This window comes from Corvus cornix, chromosome 1, assembly GCF_000738735.6.
Source record: "Corvus cornix cornix isolate S_Up_H32 chromosome 1, ASM73873v5, whole genome shotgun sequence".
Classification (NCBI taxonomy): domain Eukaryota; kingdom Metazoa; phylum Chordata; class Aves; order Passeriformes; family Corvidae; genus Corvus; species Corvus cornix.
The window spans coordinates 87,157,354-87,175,781 of NC_046332.1; the positions used below are offsets into that span (position 1 = coordinate 87,157,354).

Sequence of the window (18,428 nt, forward strand, 5' to 3'; positions counted from 1 at the left end):
GTCACAAGGAAACTTACTCAGTGACTTCTGGTTTTCAGACAACTGGGTCAGATTCTCCTCTTAAATTAGTTACAACTGTATGCATCTATTGGCATCAGCACTTTCACTCCAGACTTACAAACAGAATTCAGACCTCTTGTTGAAAAAAAAAAATTAAAAAGAAGTCTGACTTCAAATTAACAGGTAGAAATAAGTGTTTTATCTCTATTAACCGCACAAGAAAGTCTTTTGTTTCTGAATATCTGATTGTTGGTACTTTTAGAAATATAGTCCTCTTCAACAAAGCCAAAAAGAAGTTCTAATACACTGCTCTAATGCATCTCATATATCTCTCTGAATGGCAAGAGAAAGAGCGTAAAGCATTAGCGCCAACTAAGTCAGGCCGCTGGTGAATTCTCCCTGGGATCAAGTGTCATTATGTGAAACTGGCTGCTCTTGAGGAGAATTTACCCTACTCTGTTGATTGGAGAAAGCAATCAAGTACTGCTGGAACCATTTCAACACATTCTCAGTCAACACCAGGCAGTCACCTAGGTACTGCAACAGAATCCAGCCTTTTACAGAACAACCCCCCCATGGCTAGATCTGATAGTACAAACAAGGCCAGGCTTCCTTTTCAGCAGTGGCATTCAAACCATTTATGACTTTGACAAGGGCAGCCTCAGTAGCATGGCTGTGGCTGAATCCAGGATGAAATTTATCAAACAATCCTCCACTGTCCAGAATTTCCCTCACTCGCCTTGGCACCACTTTCCCTGGGAGCTTGTCGAAAACCAGCAGGAAGGACAGCATTTCCATTGCTTGTTATGTTGTGCGGGATCCCAGCGTGAGGTGGGATGGCTGCAGGCATTGTAATTACTCCTCTGCCAGAAGCAGCCTTTCAGAATTTCCAGGCTGTTGAGCTCCTCAGAGTGGTGTTACCACTACCTAGGTGAATGCCTGCATCTGTATGTTTCTCTCATCCTATTTAGCTCTATGCCATCACAGTGCATCTCTGCCACCTTTGTCTTCTGCTGCCTCCTCTGAATTTAATTTACTCCAGCTTAGCAGATAATTGCAAAAATGTAAACTCATGCAATAAAAAAAAGGGAAGAGAATCAAACAAAGTGAATCAATAAAAGCCTTACTTTGTACAGTAATTTATCAGCATCTACTGCAAAATAATCTCCTTGGAACTCAGAGCAACCACTGGTATTTACCAAGTATGGGGTAGCTTAGACTCCAATATACAATTTTAATTATGCTGCATTCAAACCCACATTTTTCATCTAATTTTTATATTTTATATGAACTAAATACTCAACTATAGCATTTTCTGCTTCATTTACATAATCTACCACTTGTACATTATTTCTTACTGTTGTATGGTGCTTTATGAGGATACATTAAAAAAACCTAATAAAAGTTCAATTAAACATCATAAATGTAGCCAAGTGCATATTTTAATACCCTTCAGAGATAATACTGCAGAAGTGTTGTAAAAAAACAAGCTAGTGCTTCCTCAGTGTACAACAACCGCATGTAGTAAAAGCAGCTTAAATCGTAATTCTAAATATAGGACAAATTTCACAACTTCAGTAATCTAAACCCTAAAAAAAAATGATTGTGTTGGAAAGGAGTAGAACAGCAAAATGAGCAACTTTAAAATATGATCAGAGATAGGGGCAAATCAAAAGAAAATGGCTAGCCAGGGTAAGCCCATGACCAGTTTTGAAGCTGTGCCAGTATGCCCTGAACTTTCAGTCCAGGAGGAGAAGAAAATCCTGTAAGAGCAGGAAAACCATGTAACGTGAAAGGCACGTGTACACAGCCTATTTGCTGTCTCATAGCAGGACGTGTCAGGAGCTTGTCTGACATGCTGGGTCATAGGTAAGGGTGTTCATCTTTGGGGTGAATGATAGAGCTGAGGGGGTGTTACTATACAAAATAGTGTTCTCCCCTGACGGATCTTAGCCTCCTGCCCATTCCACAACTTAAAATAAATGCTGTTTTATGGGACATGGTGCTGCTGTGTCTGAGGCAAGGCACACAGGCTGGGGTAGAGCCCATGGCACTGCACAAAGTGGGTACCCAGCTCTGTGGAAGTTTCATGCTCACCCTGGCAGATCCAGCAGGCCTGCAAGTCCAGCAGAGGAGCATGCAAGTGGAGAAGGCCAGGAGATTAATAGTGAGCCATTTAAATGACAGTACTATAGGCATTTCAGAAAGATAGGAACAAAGGATCTGATTGGAGTTGGGCCAAATGTGAGAAAAATTTACCCAATCACACAACTACACAACTACTATCTTGTTGGGTTTAGTATAACAAAGTCAATAGCTTAGATAAGATGAATAGATGAATAGTACAGATATCTAGAGAGGGAGTTACTGTTGCAAAAATAGCAGACAAAATTAAAGCCAGGTATCTAATTTAAATGAAATGCAGGAGATAAAAATAAGTGGGGACTCCTCTTTTGGCAAAAATGCAAAATCCCTCTGACTAACCATGTCAGTATAGGGAAATACAAAAGACCATGAGAAAGAGTCAAAAACTACCACAGATTCCTGTGTATGACCCAGATTCATTACTTAAAGATATCCACGTGAAATCAATATCTAGACTAAAAGACACAGGAGCAAAGTGTACAAGTGAAGAGAGAGGAATGAAGTAAGTAGTCACAATAGGGACGTGAGTTCCTGTTTTAAAAGCAGAGGGAGAAAACACTGTGTGCTTGCAGATAAACAACAGTTTTGTCTATTTCAATGTATGTTAAATAGTTCTGAATAAAGCTGATTTCAGTCAAAGATGGAGTGAAAGCCTTTATAATCAAACCTACAGACACAGGATGGGACCACAGCAGTCCAGATCTATTTTGTTTTAAAATGCCATGGAATGGCACCTTGAATTCTCAAGAAGCATCCGAAAAGCAAAGGCAGAAAGACCTTTCTGGGAGAGGGTCTACCTGGCAGCCAGCTCTGATGTTTCTAGCTCTGATGAGGGAGTAGACAAGGTGTGCGTGATACTGTTGGGTGACAGTACCTGTGAAGCCTGAGTCAGTGAATGGGGTACCTACTCTGAAAGAGGCAGGGGATCCTGAAACAAAGATTCTAATGTTATTTTCTCATGGTCAGCATACATGTGAGAAAATTCAGTGCCATGAGTAAGAAGGGAAGAAGAGGAACACTGGGGATGGTCAGATGAAGTTTTGAAATCCCCTAAAGCCAAGAAGCTGCAAGCAGTCCAAAGTAAGCATATGAATTTGTAAGGAACTTGGTGTAGTAGGTGTTGGTCTGACTAGTTATTTTCTAGACTGCTGATGAGAAGAAAGAGGAGCCACTCTGTTCCTTAACTGTGCTCCTCAGGATATGTTCAACACTACAAAAGTACCTCTTAATACTCCAGGAATCCTTGAGGCATTTCGAACAATTCAAGTAAGATCACTTCCAGATACATGAGTCACAACCCAAGAGCACCTTTTCCTTTCCACTCTGAGAAGGAATAACAAGGAAGAGAAGACTGAAAATGAGACCCTTGGGGTTCAAGTCAAAACAAAGAGAGGTGCCAAGAAGTTATTCTCATAAGCTCTATGTGTAACACCTTTACAGGTGAGTATTTTCTGGGTATATGGTTTACTGTTTGACAAACAAACACGGGAATTCTATCTCACCGCAGGATATATCCCTTGGACAATGTAAAGCTGATGGGTGTCTGCAGCACCTAAATCTATAAAGGTGAAAGAGACATTCAACACAATATGAACTTAAAAAAGAATGCTGTAGAAGATGTATTATCTTGCTCCTATAAGGCAAGAAAAAAAGAAAAATAAATCTAAGTGAAGAAAAATGACACCCCAAGTTTGAAATTATAACTCAAAATGCAAGTAAGAAAATAATCCTGAGGAACATGTTCTGATTTAGCTATAAAGAAAGCTGGGTATGCTCTACTATTTTTTTTATACCACATATGCAGTGTTTTGAGGAGGGTGCCCTTGGGCACCCATAGGATGTCTATACCTAGCACTTTAAGGACAACAGACTTTGTTCCTAAATGCAGTTATTGGGAATTCTGTTATTCAGTGAAATTACAGAATGACTCTATACGGCTTGAAGCATTATTATGTACCCTTGTTTGTGGAGCCAGAAATTGCCAAAAATTCAGGAAATCTTACTAAAAATTACTACTGGAAACAGCATTGATGTCACTGACATGTGACATGCTGAGTACCTCCAAGTATATCTAGATTCATCAGCAAACAATGGCAAACCAGGGGAAGTAGAATTTTGCCTGTCTTTTGAAGACTGTTAGCTATATTTACTGTTATACTGCAGTGTATGTGTATACAGCACTCTGCCAAGCAAGATATACTTTTTACTGACCTACTTGTGTTCCAATTTATTGCTAGTGACAGCTGTTGTCAATGATCAGGAGAAAATAAATTGAGAATAAAGTAAAGAGACACTGACTGGTCAAAAAAATTAGTTGTTGTTTTAAATCAAATATAAGGGATTTAGTCTCTTAAAAACTTTAGAGTCTGATTAAAATTAAGACTTTAAAGCCATGGCTGGATTACAGTAATTCAGAACTTCATGGATTATGAGATGAAATACTTCACAGGCATCGTTTAGGACAAACGCTGCCATTAGGATTACTACATCATTTAGACCTACCGTATTGCATTTCTTCAAATCCTCTGCTGTGGTGCTATACAAATTTGAAAGGCACTGGCTGCCATGTTTAATTTGATCTTTCTAACATGTGAGTCAAATTTGTTGACATTTAACATTTGCAGCCAGTCTAATCTGCTACAATTCAGTGACTCCTCTGCACAGGAATTTCAGAATGAAGATCCAGTGAAGCTGGTATTCTGGTGGTGTATCCCAGCTACAAGCTGTGTACGGCAACTGCAGTACTTGACAACCTCCCTCCTCTAGTTAGCACAACAGGCAGTTAACTGTTTCTGGTTTTTAAGGTCAAACTAAGACATATTTGATTCTATGTTTTATCTTTTTTGGCTTTTTAGACTTTTTTTAGTGGTCTACAAGTTGCTTGGGGATATTCTACACAAAAGGCACTACACATGAACAATTTAATTGTATCATTCTCTGAAAAGGTGAAACAGTTTTATTGGAGATGCCTGCCAGAGAAATCACTTGTATCACTAATAGAGAAAGCTAGTAATAAAAGCCTCTCAGATGATAAAGATGGTGACCAAAGCAGATGACTATATCCTAGGGGGAAAGCGAAACAAACCAGTCCCCTTTTTTTTGTCAGCAGCTTGAGGGAAAATCAGATGAAGATAACAATAGTTCTGTTGTAACTGTTTCCGACTATGTTTTTTTCTAATCCAGAGATGAGCACATCCTACAATTTTGACTTTTATCAGACACTCTGACACCTTTCTGCCTTGTATGTACATGTTTAAACTGCAGAAAAATTGAGCAGTTGCAAGTAAATTACAGATGATAGAGTATTTTAAGAGATATGAAGAGTTAGTTAGTATTTCTAAAAAGTTTCATGTTTCCTCAATGGATATTGTTGAATAAGTGTACCAGGAGAGTTAAAAACATGGAGGGAAGTGGAGAAAGAGGGAGAATAAGGATACATACACAGGGGAGAGCTTTCTCCAAAAGAGGCGGAAAAACTGATTACATTTATTCAGCTTACAACTGCTTATGACTGCCATGAATATATACAAAAATTAATCTCACCAGTCCTCTTTTCTTGACATACAAACCAGTTACATCCTTTTGAAGTCCACAGGAATTATTTACATCTTATAGTAGCAAACGTGGTTCCTCTTTATGAGAGGCTGCTGTCTCTCTGGTTAACCTTGAGACCAGAGAGCGTGAACAAACATAACAACAACAGCAGTAATAATAATAATAATAAAAATATTCAAAATCCAATTCTAGTAGAAAGCAGTTCCTAAGGAAACCAGGTTGTTTGTTATCCCAGGGTTTCCTTTGGTATAAAGGAGTTTGAGATGTCATGGGTCAAAGTCTGGGAATATGAAAAATACGTCAAGGTCACACAGCTCAGAGCTTCATGCAGTTTGAGACATACCTTGAACAGAACCTCTTCTATACTCTCCAGGAGCAAACACCAGTATTTGCAGGCCATAACATTACCAGTCAAAAAGAATCTAGATTTTCTAGACACTAGAATTTCAACCTTCAGTTTCACCATTACACCTTATCTAAATAATACTATGTCCTAAATGACCTTGGGAACAAACCAACTATTTTAATTTACCAAAAATAAAGACAGTTACAAGCTTAAATTATTTTAAGAGGAGGAGAGCGAAGGATGTGTGAAGAATGCAGTGGAAGTGGCGAGGGCCAGGTATCTCTCCAGATGCTCATGCTCACCGTTGCTGCTTCCTGCTCCCCTGACTTTGTGATACCTTTAGCTGAGCAGCAGTAGCCATGACAGCAGCAGCTATCAAGGCTCAGGGATGCAGGGATGACTCCAACCTTGGGCTTGCTCTGCCCACCTTGCTTGGGCATTGTGGGACTGGACCCCTGCCAGCTGTGTTCTGCATCCTGGCTCTTGGCTCCCTGTCCTTTAGGGAACAACCAGTCCTCACTGCTCCCTGATGATCAGGGACTTTTGACAAGAGCTTGTAGTGACACAACAAGTGGGAGTGACTCAAAGTGAAAGACAGTGGGTTTAGACTAGATGTTAGGAAGAAATTTTTTATTGTGAGGGTGATGAAGCATGGAAACAGATTGCCCAGAGAAGTTGTGGATGCCCCATACCTGTAAGTGTTTCAGGACAGGCTGAGTGGGGCTTTGAGCAACCCGGTCTAGTGGGTGGCAGCCCTTCCCATGGAGGGGAATTGGCACTCAGTGATCTCCAAGGTACCTTTAAACTCAAACCATTCTATGATTCTATGAATTCTACGATTCTGTGGTTAGAGACTTATGATGAAAAATGAAGGTTTTATATAGTATTTCTCATTCATTTCTCAATGAGTATTACTATAAAACATCAGGCAATGTCTCAGTCCAATTGGACCAATTATATTTTCCTCTCTTTCAATGCTATTGTTTTCTTATTTTAAAGCCGTAGGTACTCACATATCATCGAAGATAAGCTTTGTTCTTCTGCAGTCCCTGGGTGTGGTGGACAGAGGTGACCAAGGCTCTGTTTGGAACTGTGGCTTATTGCACAGAAGAACGTTTTCTGAATTGATGTGAATTGCTTTCTAGACAACAAACAGTAGATAAGACATTTAGGAATTGGCTATTAACTTCAAAAAAAAAAAGTAACAAAAACCAGAGCGTCTTTACATTGTGTTGAAAATTGGAAGCTAATTTTCCTGCTATTTCAGCAGGGAGTATGTGTAAGTGTCCTGTCACCGATGGACATGAATTCACAGACATTGCTCAGAGCACTTTGTAAAGGGTTTGAGTTCAATATGATATACACCAGAAACTGAGCTAAACTATTAGTAACTATCAAAATACTCTGAAACACAGTAAGTGAAATAATTAAAGAATAGATGTGTTGTCATTTAGAAGATTAAGTTAAACCTCTTGCCTTCAGCTTCCAACCTAGCATTGTACCTTGCTTAGGAGAGCATGGCTCACGTTTGACTTGTTTCACACTACACTGGTGATGTGCCTGTGGTTGAATTTGTAGTCCAGATTTCTTTGTGCTCTGGACCCCTGATAAGCTTCAAAGATCACTTCTCTGTGCTGCAGTGGAAGCATGTCTTTCGGCAGGGTCTCATGCACTCCCTCAGCTGCAGGCCTGTTCTTGATGTGGTCTCCTGAGGACCTTTGGCCCACCAAGTGACCTGCTGTGGGGGCTACTGTGCACTGGTATAGTGCAAAACAGAGGGCCCCAGGTTGTTTTTGCTTGATAACCACTGCCAAAAAATGCTGTTCATCATCAGGTGACAGGCAGAAAGGCACCAGGGACATGGGGAAAAAAGCTCAAATGGATAAAAGTGCATCGTGGGCAAGCTTTGCTTGCAGTTTTTCACAGAAATTTGAAGGACCACTTGGGCCTGCCAGTTAGGTGCCAGCTGGGAAGATGGGATAAAACAAAGCCAAGTTTAACATTCATAGTTCATGAGCTCTCATTTTCTATATGGCACATCCAGATCAGTTCATCAGGCTAAAGTTTTCAGATGAATAACCAGATACATAAGAATTTTATTGCAAAGGTTGTTAAATGTTGACCAAATGGTGCATTGCTAGGCTATGCAGAAAATCTCAGTGAAATGCATTTGCTAAGGGTGTGGATCATAAAGCAATCATCTTTTACTTTTGATTTCCAGCACGTTTGCCTGTGAAGGAATTTAAATTATTTTCAAGATATCCAGTGAAGAATCATAATTATAATTCTGAATGGGTTATAAACTTCCAAATTTATGTTTTAGAAGTTAAAATGTTTAGAACTTTACATTTAATTAATGAAAAAATAAATGAATAGCTATAATATGTTAAAGGCCTTTTTACTGGAATATTTTATGTAATTTTTTTTTCAATTTACCAAAAGCATCTGTGAAATATTCTTAAAAAACACAAATTATGGTAACTTGTTTTTGAAAATGTATCCAAAATTAAGATTATATTTACTATTTCCTCCTCCACTCTCAAAAAAAAAAAATCTATTTAAGTATGAACATATATATTTCACAGATAGAGGGAGGCCACTTATCCCTACAGCAAAAGTTGCTGGAAGAGGCCACTGCTACATTTCAGGTTGCTTGTTTTCCAAGAAGGTGCTTAGGCACCAATACTTAGGCTTTGGGAGCCTCTTGTATATCGAATAACAAACACAGCAAATAGATACAGAATAAAAACCATGAATAGCTTTTGTAGCAAAGAGAGGAGCATGGGCAGCAGAGTGCCTTAAGAGCTTCTCTAGAAGCTACAGCAGTGGGCATCAAGATGATGGTATCCAAATTGCTTCTTTTAGGCATTTCACACAAAGCAGAACAGTGTCATAGGGAGGAGGTGACAGTATTCTGCCCTTGATCATCCACTCTCAGTATCCTGTAGGCTGGAGGGTAGGGTATGATTTTGAAAGATGAGATGAGAGACGGAAATTTCCTCAATCAAAAGAGCTAACAGGCTCTTTACTCCAGCATTCTAATCACAGAACTCATGCATAAATAGGGGCAGCATCTCCTCCTCTGTCTCCTGTGCTCTGAAGGCAGAGGCCACAATGCAGTGTTGTAGTACAGCCTTATCTGGCTGTACTAGAGTGCTCTGGGCACAATTAGTGTGAGCAAGACTCTCTGATAAGGATATGAATACCTGGGCTTTGATGGAACTGAGTTGTGAGGCTGGTGTTAACCTGTTCACTGGTATAAGTAGAATCTGAGGAAGTTTGTTCTAAGAAAGGTAGAAGAACTTGTTTGTAGGCACACACATGGTTAGGCAGTGGCTGAGTAAGCCCTTATACAGTAGGGGCCTTATGCACCATGAATGTAGGGGGCTTGCATCATGCCCAAGCAATGCTCTGGAGGACTAAAGGCATTTGTTTTGGGCCATTAGCTTTTACCTTTTGCTTATGTAGCCTTTGTTACTTGCCTGTCTTACAGCCTGACCTCTTTGCTTTCTTCTATGCCTTGCTAAACTCCAAACCAGAAAAGCTGAACTTAGAAAATAACATTAACTATTACAACTTTTTTTTGCATAGCATTCTGCAAAACTATCACAGACTGCAATACAAAGTGGAAAATATACTGCTAAGCTTTACATTGTGAACAACAGCATACACTTACATTGAAATCTCCGGGATGTAGCTGTGACTGGATTTCACCCTTATGTTTTTTGCTGGAGGAGATGGAAGGTAATAGACTGCTGCCATTAGGTCTGCTGGAGGAAGTTAAATCATCGTTGGAATATTTGTGTTTTGATGCATCAGAGAGGGGAGAGACGGGTGACCGAAGCATTTTCTCATTTTTATTTATTGGTATTGCCAAGCTGGAAATGGAAATTACAGTAATGGAGTGTCACAAAGCTGGCTTTGAGAAAGGTAAATGTTTTATATATTACCAAAACTTTGAATTTAAAACCTGCTGGCAGGATAAAGTCTATTGGTATCTGGAAAAGAGCTTACAGTATGGGGACCAGGAGTTCATTTACAAATTTGTATCGTGTTTCTTCTCTTTCCCTTCAAGGCAAATTGTCATTCTGAAGTTAATATAAAGTCTGTATCAGAGTACTTGAAAAAAAATACAGAGATAAATGGCTACTTGCTCACCATTCTTAAGGGATAGCTGGAGATGAAGATTAGGCTCTGAAATGTAAGTTCAGGTTATGGAGCCTTATTTCACCATTACAGGTGACAATTTATAAGCTGTGGCAATAAAACCATATGTGAACTAAAACAGGAAATGTATTTAAAGATGACTGGCTTGTCTTTGTGCTCAATGCCCAGCCTTTGGTAGCAGTGTTTATACTAATCTAATACAGACTTTGAAGACAAAGAAAGATAGGCTGATAATGCAGACAAAAGGAAACATATGCAAACAGTAGACACAGAGAAATGTGAGCTGCTCTGTCTTCTAAAGCAGAAAGCTGTAACACAGACAGTATTTTCAGCTTTCATTTATTTGGGAGAAATTTTGGATGAGAAGTCAGACATACCATATAAATATGCCCAGAAATAAACTTCAGATGCACTAATTTGAAGAAAATATTTAGCTGAAAATCTTCAAGCAACACACAAAAAATGCAAGTTTTTTTAAGAAGACAGTTGGCATTAAGACTAAAACTGCGATTAAGGTCAGAAAGACAATTTTAACACTATACCTTTCCTTGTCACATTCCCCTTTATTCAGCCTATTACTTTTTATGGACAATTCTCACTTCTTTATAGTTACTGTATCAGACAATATACACTTAATGGAATCGCAAAAAAGAATACAGTAAAAACTATACTTCATTTCTGCACATAATTTCAGGGAACAGAGCTAATTAAATGTGCTCTTATCATACATTTGTCCATTTATCTGGCAAGTCTTTAAAAAGTAGCTGTAAAAGAAGCCACGAATCGTAATTCAGAACGTTTACTGTTTCACACAGCGTGGTACCTTTAAAACACTAGGTCAACTGTTTTGCTTTAATGACCAGTGGTGTTTACAAAAGCAAGACTCAGAGTGCGTAAGATGGACAACCGTGCCCTTCTTCTCACCCTAAGAAAAATAAGATCTTCAGCACTATGTTGAATGTGCAGGCTGATGTTGTCATTTCTTTTCCTCTTTTCAAACATATACCCATTCCTTGGCTACCCATGTTTATACATCACTGTTGAAGCGTAGGCCTAAAGCATCCAAGGGAAGCCACAGCTCTTTGGAAGTATACTCAAGCCTCAAAAGCTTGGCCCTGAGCTTGTGAGGAGTAGCTGAAATTTCTGCTTGTGCTGCACACCTCCTACATGGCCTTTGGACATTGAGTAGGGCCCACCTGAACACACTGTGAGCAGTCAAAGTGCAGCAGCACATCTTATACTGAGAAGCCATGCAGGACAACTTGCAGCAGAGGAGAGTCTCAGAGCTGTCATCCGCTGGGAATGGGCAGACTGTGGATCTGATACAGGTGCAAGAGATCTGGGGTATCTCTGAGCCTACAGCCTTTCTTGTCAAACAGGACCTTACTTAGTCTGCATCTCAGACTGTAATTCCAAAATAGAAAATGCTCATGGCTGAAGGTGGTTTTGCTCCTCTCACTGCTATCAGCCCTCAGCTGAGCTGCCAAAACTGTCTGGGTGGATTTACTGGGAGATGAATTATACTACTCTGCCAAAAAAAACCCAACAAAATAAAAGAAGAAAAAAACCAGAGAAAAAGAAATAGAAAGATAAAATGCAAAAAGAAAAAGGAAATAAAAAGAGAAGGAGAAAGGAGGAGAAAAAGAAAAAAGGAAAGGAAAAGAGAAAGGAAAAGCAAAAGAAGAAAAAAGAAGATGGAAAATGAAAAGGAAAAGGAAAAAAATAAAGAGTTCTGGTTTCAAACAAGTTTCTTGAGTATATTTACAGGAACCCCCTCAGAGGCATCTATGGTGGTATAACTGGAGGGGGGATGTGCCAGCACGAGCAGATGCTGGTTGCAAGAGGACCAGGAGGTCACGATATCTAGCTACAGCCTCAGTAGCCCTTCCTCAGCTGTGGGAATATCAGCATTTGATATCATGTCCTACACTAGCACAAACCACAGAAACATGTTGGAAGCAGAGCAAACCAGGAAAGAATTAGGAGGCAAATGTACATTTCAGAAATTCTCTGTTTCTCTAATATACAGTTGCAACCGGAAGTACTCAATATAATGTCAAGAAAAACACAAATTACTGTCTTGCTTCCAGGAAGCACAGAATTAACCCTGTGACACAGCAAGCTAAGACAGCCATGCCACTCTCTGAAAATTAATGCAACATAAAACATATGGCATGGCAGTGACAGGAATGGCATGTCTGCATGCAACCACCCACAAGAAAGGAACTGTTCTGGGCATTGTTTTCACTTTATGAAATGTATGTGACATGTCAAGACAAAGAAATTTAATGTGTATTTTTGAATAAACACTATATGTATAATTTTTTTCTGTGATTTTTTCCAGTATTAATAACAAGAATTGCTCAATCTCATCAAAGATGGGTACAACAGAAAAGCCTAGTACAATAAATACAAATATTTTCTTTGTTTATAGCAGTTTCACCCCAAGAAGTACCCTAATACTACCAGAAAAATAATAATAATAAAAAAAAATACTGATGACCAGCATGTACCAAGCAGCAGGCAGCTGAACTCTTTGAAAAGGAGCGTGTCTAAGTTTGACTGCTGGAAGCCCCCAGAGAAGCTCAAGTATGATTGCTCTGACATTGATAGGGCTCTGTGTGCATAAACCATGCCAGCAAATGCTTAATATTCATCTTTTGTTTCATGCCCTATATCCTTTGAAAATCTCACTTTTTAAAAAGTCTAAGTTCCTTGTCCTAGAACACTTACTAATTACACAGAATGGAATGCTTGTAATCTCAAAAATATTGGATCTCAGCTATATTCTGGAACTGAGTATTGCAGGCATTGTTATGAATATTTTTTTCAATCTTTTCCACAGAACTGATACATACTTCTATTTATATAGTCAAACTTAAAGCTTGAAACTTGTAACACTATATGAAAGGACTATAAGATGGTTGTATATGTGAATTGGTGCCTAAAACACAGTGTTAGGGAATGTCTTGGACAATTGCACTGCCTTGAGCCTCACACTTGAGCTCACAACTTCTTTGTACAATAGGACAAAAATGCACATACGTGAATGTGTCAGGAGCTACTAATTTGATTATTAAACCAGAAGAACAGAGAATGCAGTGGGTAATTTTTCAACATAAAATGCGATAATTAAAAAATAAATCCTACTAAAGGAAAAAATAACACCTGGCAATGAACTGGAACAAGTTGTATGATTCAGTGGTAACTAAGAAGGAAAAAGCTTACCTATTTTCATTCATATTGCAGTGATTTGCTGTTGTGATGCTTTGGGCAGAGGCAGCTAATCGTGAAGAGCTCTCTCGCTCTAAGTGAGTCTTCTTGATGTCTCTGCACTCTTCCTCATTCTCACACTAAGTGAAGAGAAAAGTAATAATTTTTCATGGTTTGGATTAACCACAGATCCAAAAATATTTCAGCAAGTCAGGGGCTGGCATTTTCTGTCATTTTGCTACAAATGATGGTACTTTCTTTGAGTATATATCTAACATGGATCAGAAATGATTGGTCCATGTCTTAAAAAATAAAATCTAAAGAGGCAGCATGTAAAGAAAGGGGTACAATATAAAACTTGGTTTCCACCACTTCCCCACTTGAACCAGGGTTGCCACCTTTCAGATACTAAAAAAAGAAGAACGAAAAAATGAAGAAAAATAAAACAACGTGGAAGACTGCTTTAGATAAATGGTCCTCAAAAATACACAGATCCATCTGGACACATACAGTAGTTTAGAGAGCAACAGATGACAGGATGCACAGCAGAACTGTCCAGAAATTGAACAGAAGGTGATTGCAGTTCAGAATGACTTTTGGGGTCAGATTGGTACAAACAGACCAGAAAGCCTGTTTGGTGGACAGCTTTGGCCATGGAGTGGAGGGGGCTTTCCCCTTGGCACCAGAAAGTGAGTGGGAGAAGTAGGGCAGAAGAGTGGATGTGAGCAGAGGGCTGTGCCCACCCAGCCACTGTGACAGTGCTGCTGAGAAGGGGGCAGCTAATGAACTATGGTCCTACTCCTACACCTGTACCCCCAAGGGAAAATGGGGCCACCAGGATGTGAGGGAGCCAGGACCAGTTAGATCCCAGGTCTCTGCGAATGCATCTCTCACAAAGCCAGGGTTCCCTGCTGGGACTGAAGGGCTTGCCTCTTGCTGACAGTCTGAAGGGAAAAAAGATGCTGCCTCTTCTTTTACCACATACGCAGTGATACTGTGCGGACTACGACAAGACATCAGACAGTTGTTCCTTTGCTGACCTGAGCATCATTTCCAAATGCTCAGGTTTTGAGAGAAGCCACAGGAGAGAAAATTATGCTACTATAAAGGCAGTGCCTTCGCTAAGGCATGCAAAGGCACACGCCACCAGTCAACGCTGTCTCCAAGGGGCTGTGATCCCTCGCGGCCGGGAATTTCATCTCCTCCTGGGATGGCATCTCCCCTGGGGTTTGGCCAGTCCCTACGTGGAAAGCAGGGACAAATCCCAGCTCTGAAACGCCAGCCTGGAGAAGACGCTGCCATCGAGTACAGGATGTGGGCGCAAGCGGTGTTTGCCTCCCACTTGGTGGAGGCTCCCCTACCCCCTCTGATCGGTTCCCCAGCAGCTCACCTTGCGTTTCCTTCTAGATTTCGGTAAACCCTTCTCTGCGGGGGGTTCAGCACTACTAGCCTGCGGGAGGCTGGCCGCCTGGTTTGCTCCGGCGCTCATGGCCAGCGGTTCTTCGGGCAAACGCTCTGGAATCCTGGACAAAAGAGCCAAGTCAATGTTGACCCACAGCGACTTTACCTCATCACTGTCTTTCAGAGGAGACAGGAGCTCATTCCTACCGAAAGGAACCAGGGTGTAAAACTGTTCCTCCAGCTCCTTTGCTATTTCACTACTAGTTCTGGCATTAATAGAGCCAAAGGCACTGCAGCCGCCGTGGGGTTTGCTGGCGGTGCCGGTCCCCGCGTCCTTGGTACCCCCGCGGCTCAGGCCCGGCTGCCACTGGCGCCTTGGGCAGCGGGCGCTCCTCCCGCTCCGACTCAGAGCCTGAGTCGGAGGAAGATGACGAGGATGAAGACTCGGTCTCGATGAACTCCTTGGACTTGGGCGCCGTTTTGCTCGGCCCTCGGGCCCGACGCTTCTCACCAGCCGCAGCTGAGCGGGGCTCCCGGCGGTGCCCCGCTCTGCAGCCGCCGCCGGCTGGCCGGGCCCTGGGCGCCTCGCCAGCAGCGCCTTCAGGGAAGCCGTGGCTCCGGGGAGGCTCCTCTGCGCTGGGGCAGGGCGGCCCGTCTCCGGCGGAGTTCCTCTCGGCCCGCCGCGGTGCCTTCTTCCCTGCTGCGCGCCTCGGCGGCCCGCCGTCGGCAGCGAGGGGTGACTTCTGCCGGCTGCCCTTGCTGCCTGGGGCTTTGTTGGCGGTCCTGGGCCGCGGTCCGTCTCCGGCGGCGGCGGCGGCCGTGCGGCTCTCCCCACTGCGGTGCTCGGCCGGGCCCTCAGCCGGGGTCTTCTCTCCTTCCTGCCGCTCTGCCTTCACGCGGCCGTAGTAGGGATGGGCTTCCAGCGCCGGGCCATCGTGGTGGGTTAGGATGGGTGCTTTGTGAGGGGTAACTTTGTTCAGCCACTTGTCCAGCTGCCACTTGTTGGACGAGGGCGGCTCAGGCTGAAAGGGAAACAGACAGCAACGAGCTTAGTGCCGAGGCCCTGCTGCCCCCGCCCCGAGGGTCCCTCAGGGACACCGAAACGCCGCATCCCTCCGGGCACCACAGAGATTTTCCTTCGGTCCAAGAGCCTCCCTAACCTGTGGCAACCCCTTGGCACTGGCCCTGAGTGGCAGGACAGGGCTCATGCCTTTCAAGCGCGGATGTTTTTGGTTTCACAATGGGGTCTGGAGTTGAGAAGAAGGGCTTCTGTGATTGATCATTTCCAAGGGTGATTCACAACAGACTTCTGCCATTGGCTTTACTGGGAAACACTTCCAAATTTCCAAATAGGAAAACAGTGCAATGGCGATAGGAAGGGAGGAAAACAAGGCAGAAGTACAGCTGAGGCTAAGGGAGAATAGCTATCAGGAAAGCTAGGGATGTGTATTTTGTGTCCTATGCCACCGCAGTAAATACAGCAAGCATTTAAAGAGCATACAAAGTGGCACGTGGTGGGGAGTTGGAGGGCTAATCAAGCACTTCATGTAATCTGCCTGGTATTGACATTATAATCCACAAACATTTGTTGTGTGGTAGTGCTGTCAAGGGTTCATTTTGTGAGTATTGTGTGGCTGTTAGTTTTTCTTTTAATTTCTGTCCCAACACTATCAAGTTATAAGAGCACATCTAAAACATAATGATGTTTGGACAGGGAAGAAGTGGGATAATCATGATTTCAAATGTAACCACAGCTCAGACAATGTTATTGCAGAACAACATGTGCCTGTTTTCTAGTGCTTCTTGCAATCAGTAATTTGAATGTAATAAAATGAAGAGGAAAGGCAAAACCCCCCAAAAGATATAAATGATGGAGTAGATGGCTAGTCATAACCTAACCCCACAGAAGCCAAAGCAAAAAAATTCCTGATTTCCTCAGATGGAACCAAAATTTGATTCACTAAGATATTGCATGTGAATAATCAAAAACTGTCATGAGTTGAACATGAAAACCATCAGTGCTCTGGAAGAAAGTTTGCTCAAGAGAGAATATCCACAGTCTCTAACTTAAAAGAGTATCTTACTTCCTATTTAAAGTAGATGCCTGAGGGCAACACAGGTTTCCTGTACAGCCAAGGGCGCCTTCAGAATCACCCACCGAGGGTTGTATTCACTCTACATGGAGCAAAGGCTCCTAAAATAAGCAAAACAATTAGACACTGGAATTCATATGATAAAAATATTCCTTCTAGCTGAAGTGCCTAATTTACTCATTACTGAACTAGCCTAAACCTATGGGAAGCTTGCAGGACTGCCTTATGTTTATGTTTTTTAAAGCATGCTCCCTAATATCTTACATGAGGAATTTCTTTCCTGAGCTGTAAATCTTGAAAATGGATGGTCAATATTTCTCTTGGATGAAGCTGTATTTTTACAACCCTTAACTCTTTATCTAAAAATGAACTGCATTTTTTTTATTGCTGTTGAAAATACAGATAGATTTGTTTGGTGCCATTCACTGTGCACATATTGAATTTACTCGATATATAATAAAAGTTCACTATACATGGAAGTCTTTCCACTGTTCAGGTGTATTTCAGAAAAGGAAATACATCAGAAACACATGGGGAAAAATACACCTCTGCCCATAAATATAGGTGAGAGTGAGTGCTGCTTGAAGGTTCAAAAAAACTTCCAATTCATCTGTTACATCCTGTTCTGCCTCTTCATGTATCTTGTAATTCTTGAAAATGGTGGCTCACGGATTTCAAGGGATCACAGTAAACCAGCAGAAAGAAGTGATTAAGGGCTACAGTGTCATAACCTGGCAGCACAGCACTTTCCTAGAGTGGTATGTCTGCTATTTAGGCATAGTAACTATAGTCCTACCAACCTATTTGCCAACTACGAAGTTTAATAAAAAGGATCAACAGTGTTACCAGCTTTACTGGTTTTATCAGGAGTTTCAGGTGCACTTTGGAGGTTTATTTAAATAAAAATTCAAATCTTTGTGGCTTCTGAAAAAAACCCTGTCTGCTAAAAATATCCTTTAAGATGCATCTGATAAAAGTAAAATGCCTGCAGCCCATCAGGGAAATTCAAAGAATCCAAATTTAAGAATCAGAATTTTAAAACTTTTCTCACTAATTTTTGGCCCCGATACCATTTTGGAATATTTGAGATTGTCAGGGTACATGATTGATGCTAGTTCATTTTTGGAAGTAATTTATTCAGTTGATTGTTCTAACTGAAATTTACTGTACTTTGAGATCATATTAAAAAAACAAGAAAGTACCTTGCAAGAGAACAAATCATGACAGCCAAGAATAGACAGCAGGACTGGTAAAAAAATGGATTGGGAAAATTCACTTGAAAATTTTTGCCCATCCATTGTACATGCCTAATTGTAATTATTTGTGGGAGAAAATCTCGAATTTCCACTCCACACACCATTCTGTGGAAGAAAAGCTGGTTTGCTTGAATTGGAAGCTTTTCAGCAGCATATAAGGATGGAAATACATATGAATATATATCCAGAGTGTTCTGATACCAAAATGCTCTCTGCCTATTGGTTTTGGTGTCATGGAAGTATGCTGCCCTA

General features: G+C 41.3%; 1 protein-coding gene across 1 annotated transcript in view; it reads right to left on the minus strand.

The window, feature by feature from the left end:
- Window positions 1-18,428, minus strand: part of AFF3 (AF4/FMR2 family member 3) — a 318,503-nt gene that overhangs the window by 24,217 nt on the left and 275,858 nt on the right. The window contains 5 exon segments of the mRNA XM_039548666.1: window positions 7,060-7,187; window positions 9,723-9,924; window positions 13,442-13,566; window positions 14,817-15,186; window positions 15,188-15,849. Coding sequence (XP_039404600.1) covers window positions 7,060-7,187; window positions 9,723-9,924; window positions 13,442-13,566; window positions 14,817-15,186; window positions 15,188-15,849 — 1,487 coding nt within the window.